Source organism: Xenopus tropicalis, chromosome 2 (genome assembly GCF_000004195.4).
Source record: "Xenopus tropicalis strain Nigerian chromosome 2, UCB_Xtro_10.0, whole genome shotgun sequence".
NCBI classification, from domain to species: Eukaryota; Metazoa; Chordata; class Amphibia; order Anura; family Pipidae; genus Xenopus; species Xenopus tropicalis.
The window spans coordinates 83,121,209-83,134,190 of record NC_030678.2 but is presented as its reverse complement, the minus strand read 5'-3'; the positions used below and the strand labels follow the sequence as shown (position 1 = coordinate 83,134,190).

At 37.5% G+C, this 12,982-nt stretch overlaps 1 protein-coding gene across 1 annotated transcript; it reads right to left on the bottom strand.

Annotated features, from left to right (window-relative positions):
* Positions 1–257: 257 nt before the first annotated feature.
* Positions 258–10,490, bottom strand: matn1 (matrilin 1). Its single transcript, NM_001030442.1, is given in 8 exon segments — positions 258–1,496; positions 2,335–2,415; positions 2,516–2,668; positions 3,027–3,431; positions 3,852–3,977; positions 4,074–4,296; positions 6,573–6,919; positions 10,390–10,490. Coding segments are annotated over 8 exon segments (1,473 nt in total). The 5' UTR covers positions 10,475–10,490; the 3' UTR covers positions 258–1,443.
* Between the last annotated feature and the right edge of the window lie 2,492 nt (positions 10,491–12,982).

Here is a 12,982-nt window from a genome sequence, read left to right as displayed (position 1 = left end):
TTTGCACTTGAGCTGGCATTATTAAACGAGTTGTATAATCTTTAAACGAGTGCTCTTAAGAATTGTAATGAATCATTTTAATGGTATATCTTCTTTGGTTCCTTGTCTTTCTGTTTGATTGACTTACTTATCTTTGTGGTTCACAAGGGACCACAGACTGAGAACCACTTATGACTCCAGAGGGCAGAACAGTGCTATACGATATGCACTATTGAATGTCATTAATGTTTGCGACCACAAAGGATTTTACAACTTAAAACTGATATTTTTTTTTTATTCAATCTGAAAATAAATTATTGAAAAGCGAATACATGATTCACAAATTGAGGAAAAATAGGCATTAAAAAAAATTAAAATATATTTAATGTATATACAATTTTATATATTACTTTTTAGGGGCTATTTGCACACAGAAACATTCTGGGACACAAACAAATATATTTATATACACAGATATGCATGCATAGATATATTTGCATTAAGGGAGGGTAGAATGCTTTCAAATAGAATGACACCATCATATTAATGACATCATAGTGATATCACAGCTACTGAGCACTTTCCATTCTGTATACTTAAAGAAAAGGGCAGTAAAAAGCATTTTAAGAGCATTATAGAAAACCACAGTACAAGAAGATACGGTGGGATTTTGAGAATTCATCTTCTAAAAGGAAATCATTTATTTTATTTATACTGATAATATAAGAAATTGTTTTTTTTTCTGGAGACAGTTTTTTTTTCCATTACATTCATCACATGTGCAAATGTAGTACCTACACATGGGTATTCGCTAATAAATAATCGTGCATTTTTATTTCACACCTGCCTTAAGAAGAAGGCTTTAGTCTCAGTCGATATGCCCAGGTTACATTATAGGTTGGCTGGAGTAATAATCCATAAGCAATATATGAATCTGTCACTAGATAATATCTTGTATTGTGTAACCAGTTCTGCATTAGGATACTGCATACATACACACACATATATATATATATATTATGTTTAAGGTTCTTTTTTTTAGAAATGCTGTATGTACTATATATCTGTATGTGTGTAATTACTTATGTATGTACATACATGTCTCTATATACATATAAATACATGCTTATACATATTTATATATGTTGGATACACAAATATATGTATGCATGTTTGTGAATGGGTATCTCTAAAAGTATATGTATTACTGCACACTAAGAAGTACAGCACCTAATGGTGCAGTATGTCCTTTCACCAACAGGGACATTTTAAAGCTGGAAGTAGAAGGTCTCTCACACTTTGCATTTACCACATGGTGGGTTAGCATTTTGATATTCAAGGCACGTTTTATGTAGCCAAAAGGGATTGCTTGCTTGCTGGTATAGTCTCAAAATGACGATAAAGGTTGAGATGAGTTGAGAAGGTTCTTTTTGGTCCTGGAGATTCCAACATGGCATGATAGGCTCACACTGTGATTTTGTTTTCCAAAGCAGCAAGTTTCTTGGATACTGCCTCAAGTGATATATGAGTTAAAGAAAAAAAGCCCATTGTTTGTACCTACCTTTTAGCTTAGCATGTTGATATGTTCTTGCATTGGTACAAAATAATTCACAGGCATAGGTAGAAAGCTTTACTAAACTAAATATTGTGTCCTTTTTTTCCCTTCTCCTTATAATTATAAATGTATTTTTAAACAATGAAATATTTCATAATATCTTCTCTTTACGTTTGTTTTACTTTACAGGGCAACCAAAGCCCAAGAAAAACAAAGGTTACTTTATCTCTTAAGGCATATATGATATAGCCCCAAGCACTAAGCACTTGTGCCAGAAAGTTATTAGGGGAACTATCTTATATGACACAGGGTTGCTAACTGTGGGAAGTGGTATGCTCTTAGTGGAAATAACCTTAACTTCTTTTTCACTGGATTTAGTTGCAATTTAAAGGCAGTGGCACATGTGCAAATTAGTCACCCATGATAAATCTTTGCTATTGGGGGTGACTAATCTCCCTGTAATGCCATCCCACCAGCAAGAATGTAATCGCAGGTGGGATGGGATACACATTGCTTCAGTTTTGCGAAGTTGCCTGAACTTTGGGTGAGTTTGGGAAATTGAAGCAATGCTTATGCCATCCCACTGGCGATATACATTCTTGCCTGTGGGATGGCATTACAGGGAGATTAGTCGCCCATGGAACAAAGATTTATTGTTGGTGACTAATCTCCCTGTGACATGCTAATTGACTTTTTGACTACTAGGAAAAAAGAAAGATATATTTGTTTCAGGGCCTATCTTCAGCACTTTTGGGGGGACACAGCCTTATACATATGCTACGTTAATATTGAAAGGATATTCTTTTTTGTAAGTTGCTGGATGAGATCTTCAACCTTGGTCTGGAACTTGACTATGGACTCACACTCGCATGGGTTTTCTTCTGCAATTGGACAAATACAAAAATTAATTGCAGACAACTGCTGTCTTTAATATTCTCTCATTAAAAGTGGCCTATTTTCATTTTGGTAAAATGTACTCACCCACACAAATTTTCATTTGAAGCTTCTTGCCAATCTCCTTCATTGCTTTAAAATCTGCGGTGTAGAAGGAATGCTCTACCACAGGTTCAGAAGCAATCATTCTGAGCTCTTCTTCCACAGCATTGCCAACGCCAACAGCAAACATCTTGTAACCTGCAGTAGTGCAGAAAAATATGTGGTTAAGTTAAAGTTCCCATTAGTCCCTGTTTCCCGTTGATAGACCCTATTTCAAATTTTCCCTGGTGAAAACTGTCCCACCCTCCATTGACTTTGTCAGCCACAATTTTCTATAAGTATAGATGATGCTGTATTGCATGTATGAAGAATGAGGGGTTCTATAAGTTGTTGTAATTTGGCAATGCATTGCACAATTCAAAATATACCTACACTGTAGGTTAACATATATGGTACATCACACCCTGTTTTGTCTGAGAAATACATTTGTGGTTCTAATAAATACCCTTTTTAATTTAAAAGAAAGCAACAGTTGAGGAAATGTGAACTATCTTACCTAGCTCCTTGGCTCTGAGAGCAGCATCATTGATGTAATCCTGGGACCGCCCATCAGTAAAGACAATGCCAACTTTGGGTACAGCTGGTCTACCTCCACTGGAAATGGCAAAACTGTTGTCGATAAGATACTGCAGGGCCTGACCTGTCATGGTACCCTTTTCCATGTAGGACATTTTCTTTACTGCAGATTTAATGTCTTTTTTAGAAGTATACCTGCCAAGGGGAAACTCTTGCCTTACTGAACTGGAATATTGCACTAAGCCAACATGAGCCCTATGGTCGCCTACATCCATAGACTCCACAATCTGGTTGATGAACTGCTTGACGAGTTCAAAGTTCTCAGGACGTACACTCTTAGAGCCATCAATAAGGAAAACCAAGTCAACAGCAGAAGCTCCGCAGGCTGGAACAGGATAAAAGAACAGCATAAATCAATATTATCTCTTCAGTAGCATACACCAACATTTGTTGCAAATGTTTTTTCACACCATTAAGCTTAAACTAGGCAGTTATGCATCTGTTTGTAAAAAGGTCCAAGGACTTGAGTAATTCTGGGTGCACACAGGTGGGTTGTGGGCTTATTCTCCCACTACCTTCAGTTGTGCATGGTTTTGTGGATGGAAAAGATAGCAATCCTGGGTGCAATGCAATGGACATAGCAATATGCAGAAGTACAGGACTTCTGCCTGCTGAACCTTACAAAGCACAAGTGCTTTATCATGCTTTTGATTTTGTGCTTGCTATTCCACCACTGGTTCATTTTCCACCAACCCCAGTCTTAAAGCATTTGTTTTTTGTATGTTAGTATACTCTATCTTCTCACCATTGCAAGTCTTGCCATCTTCATTTAGGGTGAAACCATCCCTACAGGCACAAGTGTAGGAACCTGGGGTGCTGACACAGATTTGTTCACAGTCGTGATCTCCAGTAGAACATAGGTCAGCCGTTACTGGGACATAAGAAAAATCATAGCAAAATAAATATACAGCTCTATATGCAAAATATAATAACCACTTTTTATATAGTAAAAACATGCTTTAATCACCACAGAATGCTTCCTGAAATTTCTTGCTAAGCTTCTCAATCAAACTGTAACTTTCCACATAGTCAACATGTTCATCTAAGGGTTCACTGGCAATCTGACGCAGGGTGTTCTTATCCACACGTCCTACTCCAATAGCATATATTTCTAATCCACTTTCTCTTGCCCGTGCAGAGATATCTTTCACAGCGTCCTGGGGTCGGCCATCTGTAACAATGATCGCAACCTGAAGATAAAGACAAATGAAGGGATCCAAATTATGGGAGCACTATTACATACAATTGTGGGATTTCATTGTCTGCCCATTTCAGTCCATTATTTTTATTTATTTACTACAATATCTAATGATTAGACCATATAGCACTTATTAATCAAGTTAATGTTTTACCAAGTTGTACCATGTATCTCTGGTCTCTGTGCTGTCCCTCGAAATTCCCTTGGTGCCCACGTTGTATCAGGCAAGAAAGCCTAAGGATATTTATAAGCTGGTCATTTCAAACAATCCATTTTCACAAATGCTCTCTACTTCCACTGTCTTATATAAGGAATAGAAAATAAGCAATAAAGCTGCACAAAGAAGACCTGCACTGGAATTCATGCAAACCAGCCAAATATACAGATAGCATAATGACTGCACACAATACCACCAATGTGCTCAAAATTTTACAGTATTGTTTTTAAAAAGAGACAAGCATAATTATCTTATTATTCTAACAACAACAAAACAGGCATCTATAAGAGCTGGTTAGCCCAAACATGCCAAATGGTTTATCTTTACCCCTGTGAGCTCTTAATATGACAGACATAGATTATAATGGTCAATGTGCTCATCAAGGTTGGGATCCCCCTAGGGTTTCATCCATCACATTACACAACCGTATGTGTCGACTTAAAAGTCCCAGTCACGCTTGAAGAAACATCTGTCTAAAAATCCTCATGTCAAAACACATCAGCCTGTGCAATTAAACCCAATAAAACATCTGGACCTCTATGATTCAGTTACTTACAAACATTAACATGCACAGTCACATGCGCAGCACATTTATGTGTCATACATTCTGATATGTGAGAAAATGGTGTTAAAAAATATGATAATTTCTAGGCCAGTGTAATAGGCTACTTATGGAACTAGCATTATCCAGTCCCAATTCTATATCAAACAACACTGATTATGTCTTTTTACAATACAGTGTTTGTAGATTACTGGATTTTTTTTATAAACAAACTGATTAGAACATTTTCACTAAAGTACTAACTAAACCATCACTTGAACAAAACGCTTTATTGTTCTTATTGCCTTGGATCTGTATGTGCCCTTAGTAAAAACTGTCACAAGGCTGGCATGGTGTCCACCTATACTTAATAAGTCAACTACCTCCTCATCCAAGAAGCAGTATTACTTGTATGAAGTGAAGCTCATAATATCTTGTTTTCTACTTTGCTGTACATATACCTATACATACCAGCAGGCGTCAAGCCTAGCCTAATTATTATGCACCATAGGTTACAGATTACTGGAGAAAACACACACTAACCTTTGATGATCCTGATAAAAGGCCTTCAGAGAATTGAAAGAAAGTTCACCTATATCTTGGCAGTCTTACAGCAACTGTATATGTCCCATAGTCAACCACTTCTGTCTCATTATTATATAATAAATAATAATAATACTATAATACTGTTCTTTATTTTTGTCCCATGAATCTTTGATAAGAATAAAGTATGTGAGTAGCACTGGTTTGTCCTTATTTTCCCCTGTTAAGCTGAGTTGCCAACAATGGTTTCTGTGTTTCCGAAAACATTGTGATACACATATCCAGCAATCCTACACATTATCAGGGGTCAGCTCTGCCAAGCTTTGCTAAACCAAATAAAAACTCCTCTGTTCTCTGTTTTTCCTTATCAAAGTTATATTTTTCAGCTGAGCATCTTTGCAGCGGGTTGGCATTAAGTTTAATTTTTGAACATAGCGACAAAATAGAGTGTAGAAACAGTTGACAAGATGAAAGTACTAATTTAATTTCTTTAATTAAACTAGCACTGATAAATAGTTCAGGTTCACTGATTTTCTTTTTGTTAAGATATGTTCACCTAGCTATGACTTATGGGCCTTATCGTCTCATAATACTGCATTCTATTCTTAACACTCCAAGCAGGATTTCTTTCCCCATAAATAAATAGTTCTGTGTAGTTTTTTAATACCTTGAGATATTATCATTTGTTTTTCTCTTCCTTTTCTTAGGTTCTTGTATTTGTGCTACACAGTGATCAGTTTTGTGCAGTACAGAAGAGGACAGTTTAGAATGTGCTGTTATAAAGACAGCTAGAATATCAAGTATAAAGCCCAAAAGACTTACACAATTTTTAGAAAAAAGGAAGGAGACAACTATATACTTTGCCCTATTCATCCAAATATTGATTTTTTCCCCCACACCATTCTGATATATTGAACAATATATATTCCTTTAACAAAGAATATAGTATCACTTTGAACCTTCTCACCTTATTGATGCCAGGGGACTTTAGCCGGGCCCCCTCAGGCTCTGTGAAGGCAATGTTGATAGCATATTGAATAGCAAGGCCTGTCATTGTGCCAGTTGAGAGTGGCTGAACTTTTTTCACAGCTTGAAGAAGCGCTGGCTTTGCTTTGTGTGTTTTGAGAGAAAACTCATTTTTGACGGTACTGGCATAGTTGACCAACCCCACTCTGGTCGCATTGGCTCCAACATCCAGTGACTCGACGACCTGGGACAGGAAGACCTTGACTTGCTCAAATTCAGATGGGCGGACACTACGTGAGCTGTCTATGATGAACAGTATGTCGGTGGGTCGGGTTCTACAATTGGGCCCTTTTTTGGGAAAGAAATAAAACAAAAATAACTGTATTGCACAGAATTTTTGCCTATGGAATAGTTAAAATTTGAAGAGGTAACACAGAAAAAAGTTTAATTTGATCTAGTTGACTGCAACTGAGAAGATCCCCCAGAAATACTTCAAAACATAGAAATGAGCCTTTTACCCATAAGTCTCCATAGGATGCTCATCTATAAATCAAACAATCACACAAATCTCAAGAAATGTATGTGCCTAAACTTGCCACATGCAATGCCAGACACATAGGATCAAACACCTGAAAATGTGTGTATCTACATGTCTCTGCTAATCACAACATGATTCACTGCATTTGCTTCTAAGACAGCAGGCCCAATGTTAATACAGTTAGTTTGCTGCTGTTAGTGTGATTATGTGGGTATATAGATTATAAGAAGCATTTCTTTTCTGGGTTTTTACCCACAACGCAACATTACTTTGTTTTAGATAATTTAACACTTGCTACAGTTACATAGTGCTGCTATTGCCTGACTGTGTGTACCAGCTATAGTTACCTGAATATGCCATAAGCCCAATAATTTATGATCTATAATGGGAAGCACTTTGTAACACTTCCTTGCATTTTTGTTGGTACATCTTTTCCCATGGAAAGAAATACAAAAAAAGGAAACTTTGTTGCCAAGGAGTATCTTAAACGGGTGGTTCATATTTAAGATTATTTTGCCTTCTTCTCCCAAATATTTTTAGGTCTTAAATAGGAGTCACTGACTCCAGCAGCAAAAAACTAATGCTCTATGAGGCTACAATTTTTTTGTTATTGTTACTTTTTGTAATTTTCTTTTCTATTCAGGCCCACTCCTATTCATATACCTGTCTCTCATCCAAACAACTCCCTGGTTGTCAAGGTAACTTGGACCCTAGCAACCAAGTAACTGCTGAAACTTCAAACTGGAGAGATTCTGAACTGAAAATGAAATAACTAAAAAACTACAGATAATAAAAAATGAAGACGGATTGCAAATTGTCTGATAAAATTACTCTCCACATCATGCTAAAAATTAACTCAAACCTGAACAACCCCTTTAACCTACATTGCTATCAGCGCAAATGTGAGAAATTCTGCTGCTAAGCTTCTCATTCAGATTTGTTGCTTAGCTTCGATGATTCAAGATGGCTTGCATTATCCAAATATATAATAAAAAAGGGGTTATGTGTAGTCTAGAAAATAAGGTGAGAATGCAGTAACTGCATGCCTACTGTTTAGTGATACTGTTCAGTGATACCAAGCTTTATGCAAATAATGTTCTCAAGGATCATATACAAATGCACCACTATGTGCAAAGCCCAATATTCAGGCACAAATAACCATTAATTTTATGCATGTTGCGATATTTTTTACCAGAATTCTCTTGGCATTAGGAACCAGTTACTGGATTCAAGTCAGTTGTATGTGCTTGTGCAACCCAGTAAGGAACCCTGAGTTACCTTCAGCTCAAGGCTACTGTTAATAATAGAGTTTGTATAGGCACAAGTGCCTTTTTGAATAAAAGGTTTTTGCATCTGTGCTAGCCATTCTTCCTCCATGGCAACACTTTACAAATCCACATATTGCAACAGGAACGTGGCAGCATAGTGTGTCTGTACTATGCCTTCTTAATAAATGGCCCCATTTTCTATGTAATGAAAAGGCTAACTTTTTTTTAAGATTGCCATAATTTTCAGAATATATATATATATATATAAACGTATATTGAAGCAGTAGAATTCTTAATGAATCGCATAAGTCAGTGTAGGACTGGCCAGAAGGGATGACTTTGACATAGTTGGCCAGCTTGAAGTATATTGCAATGTATGGACAAACAATCCCTGTTTTGTTTAAAGGGGAGGGCATTTCTTAGTAGCTTAAATGCACCGAATGTCTTAATGTCCTATATATATTGATAATGGGTGAGTGCAGAGGATCTCTTGTTGTTGTCTATATGTATTTTGTGGTCACAACCTCATTGCACCCCCATCTAATGGTTTAAAATTTAGTGGTTGAGCACAACTTTCCCTTTTTTGCTATAGTTTATACAGGAGCAGTGGCCAGCTCCATGTTGTAGCTCCCACTCTTCCCAGCTACAGTCAGGTGATTCCAGTGGAGCCAATAAAAGAGCAACCATTTGGGGGTTTTAACCTTGAAAGCAAGTAAGTTGCAGGTAAAACTTTGTCCCTTTGCTAAACGTATATTGAAGAAGTAGAATTCTTAATGAATCCCATAAGTCAGTGTAGGACCAGAAGGGATGACTTTGATGTAGTTGGCCAGCTTGAAGTATATTGCAATATATGGACAAACAATCCCTGTTTTGTGTAAAGGGGAGGGCATTTCTTAGTAGCTTAATGCACAGAATGTCTTAATGTCCATATATATTGATAATGGGTGAGTGCAGAGGATCTCTTGTTGTTGTCTATATATATATATATATGTGTGTAAGTAAAAGGCTTCAGTATTAAAAAAGGCATCTTCTGTTATGTTCAATTTTCTAGATATACAATAAATACAGCAATTCATTCCTATTTGCTATTTCCATGCATTATATCTACAAAAAAGCACATACACCACATTCATTTGTCATTCCCCATCAATGCATCGGGAATTTATGATTTTTAAAGTGACATATGCAATCATACGGTAATACAAGAATGGCTCCATTTCACCTCCTGGCCAATGATGGTTCTTGTGCTATTTTTGCTAGGGAGATTTGTGGCATTAATGTTAATTAATGTTAGTATTGCACTAACACACTAAAAACACCAGTCTTAATTTTATTTACTGATTCACTGAGCTTGTGCTTTTAGTGTGGTGAAACACTATGAAGTTTGTAAAAGGAATGTAATATTGGCCGTAGCAGAAATCCAAACAGTCATTTTGCCTCAGTGCCAGAATCGTCCTTTTCCCTACAGCTTCCAAGGTCTAAACTCAAAGGTTAAATCAGCAGAACAAATCAAATTTAGAACAGGCTGTTTCTTAAAAATCTAATTCAGACATAGGCATCCTTCAGTACTCCAGATGTTGCAGAAGTACAACTCCCAGCATATGCCTGTAATTGAAATGGCAAGGGATGCTGGCAGTAGCTCACCTCTAACTTTTCTTTTAGTCAACTTTTACTATATTAATATAGTGATAATTTGAGAAAGTCAAAACTCCAAAGCATTTGTATATAACAAACCAGTAAAAAAAATAAGAAATCTGTGGTAATTAAAGTGAGGCTTTCATATTGACTAAAATAAACTTGAGGAGTACGCTGCTTCTAAAATGGGTTAAATTGCCATAATATCCTTATACAACCTATTCACTCCTGTAATAAGGTAGAAGAGAATAGGCTAGATTGGTAATTAACCTAAGGGACTCTGTCTACAGTATGTGGTTAGTACTGTATGTAATGTTATACTTTACTAATGATTTCAGTGTGGCATATTTGGGGGTTTAATTGGGGCAATCACTCACCCTTCTGCGCTTGAAGAGAAACTCCATGAGTGGCATGGTGATAGCAGAGGAGAAGAGTGGTCAGGAGACACAGAGAAGTCCTCATGTTGTCTGTAGTGGAGTCAGAAAGCAGAGTGAGGGTGATGGAGTGGGGAGTGTGAGTATCAAGGTATGCTACCTACACCCCTTTAAACACACCTACAGATTGATTGATAGAGCTGGGAGGGTGTGTGTGTGGAATGGGTGGGGGCCAAGTACATGGCTGTGTGGTAAGGGGAGGAGGGATAGGTATCTAATTTAAAAGTTGTGAAAACATCAGTGTTAACTGTTTTATCTGAACATAGAAACACAGAGGCCACTTAAAAAAGTGCCAAGCAAGAATAGCTATTAATGGTCCTTGCTTAGGATGTTACCCTAACCACCTATACTACAGGGAGCATCACATCTGCTGAGAGCAAGTGAGAGTACAGAGGGCAGCAGCAGCTGCAGTGTCAGGACACATCTAGGAGTGTTGGGAAGGGGGGAGCTGGAATGCACAGAATGTTACTTGTACCTTCATCACTGCCTGCTACTGCACACCATAGGTTAATAAGTTTGAGGGGCCCTAAATGAGAACCTTTCAATGTGTGTTATAAAAGAGCCCTGTATCTAGTAGAAGAACATAAAGGTGTCTATTCAGCTGCAGGGCTAATTCCAGCTAGTGCGTACACAAAATATCCACACCAGAGTTTACTGTCATAAGGCAATAGGCTGCTAGCAAAGGCACAACATACCCTCTGCATCATGAGTTACAGTGCTTACTCTGCTGCTATACCTTAGAACAAGTCTTTTTTACACTTTTCTTTAAAATGTATATTCTTTGATGAATTTGAACTGACACTGTACATATATCTTTATTTTTTACAATAAATATACCCAAAACAACACTGTCTTTCTCCTTATAACCTCTTACATGTAAGTCACATGCACTGACATACACTGTATGCTTCATTGTAATCCCTCTCAATGCCCTGTCACTGCTCCAAATGACTGATCTCTCTCACCCCTTCAATGATTTTCATGCATTTTTCTATAGAATAACTTTCTATAAAGCTCCCCTGTCACTGTATCTCCCCATATACCCTTTCCCTATAATTCTGCAATCTCTAAATAAGTCCTCCCGACAACTCGTCCATCTCTGTATATAACCTCTCCCTATAACTACTCATATTTCTTCATATAACTTCCCCTTATAGCTCCACCCATCTCCCTATAACTCTTCTGATTTCTTCATATTACCTCTACTCACTATAATAGTCCTCTTTTCTCTACACACATCTCTATATATAATCCCTCTCTTTAACTTCCTTGCTGATCATGCTAATTTATGACAGCCTAAATGCTTTAAGTCATGCCATTGTTTGTGTAAACTGTTGAAAGCTGCAGCTCTCAATGCTAGTTTTAAAGCTTTTTATATAATTCTGTGCAGAAACTAAAGGGTCCATTTACTGATGCCTAAGAGCACTAGGGGGTGCATAATCACAGACCCAATTACTGGGTCCCAGTGCACTCTGAAATTCCATCATGAGGTGCAGACCGCAGTGCTGGTGGGTTCAGTGCAGCTCTGTACAACTGCCTACCTGAGGGCCGGACGCAGGCAGCACTGTATTCATCTGTAAAGTGTAACTCCTTCAGCTCCATTGTGGAATGCTCATGGTAGGAGAGGGTACAAAGTGTGAAACACACGGCAGCTTAGAAAATCCTGTCAAGTTAGAACAGCCTTGGCCAATTACTGCAATCCTCTCCTGATGGCTCTGCATAGACCTCTGTTATTATGCAGCTGAACCAAATAATCTGGGGGGCAAGTGACTGGGAGAGTCTGACTTGGTTCAGCATGTTATTGGCCAATTCAGGCAAAGAACTGTATGTGTATGCTCATATATACTCAAAAACAATTCTATTCTTCTTGCCACGGGCCATTCTTCCTTAATGCCCCCTTTCTTTCTTTTCCCATTTTATGTCATTGTTTACCTTAAACATAATTTTGTAGTTATACATGGAGCGTGTTGCTGTGCAAAATAAAATGTTAAACAGGGGCTGGGGAGAGAGCATGGTGGTACATTGCTAACTGACCCCCCCGCCCCGGATAGATACATCATCTGCTTGCCCCTAGATCTAGCCTTGACAACAATTTTTCATAGAATAATTATTTGCATTAAAAATATGCATGATTTTAGACATCCTTTTGCAGTGTTAAAGTGGTGATGTTTAGTGTATTTCAATGCCATTTTTTACATACCTTTCATAAATATGCCCTTTTGTGTTTTGGGCTGGAAAAAGGAAAAAAAATCTAATTTACTTGCAGACTAAAAGCCCATGGTTTAAATGGTTTCCATTCATGCATATTTTTGTACACGATTCAGATCATGAATGAAAGCCATTTGAGCTGTGCATATTTGAATTAATTAAGGCCTCTGAATAGCAGAACTGAATGCATTTGTAAGACTGCTGTAACACCTTCTGTCATGCCATACAATCACACCTCCTCTCCCAATACAGCACCCCTAAATCATAGCCTCTTACTGTAACTGCTCCTATATTTTTATGGGAGACTTCCAGTAAGAAACCTCACCTA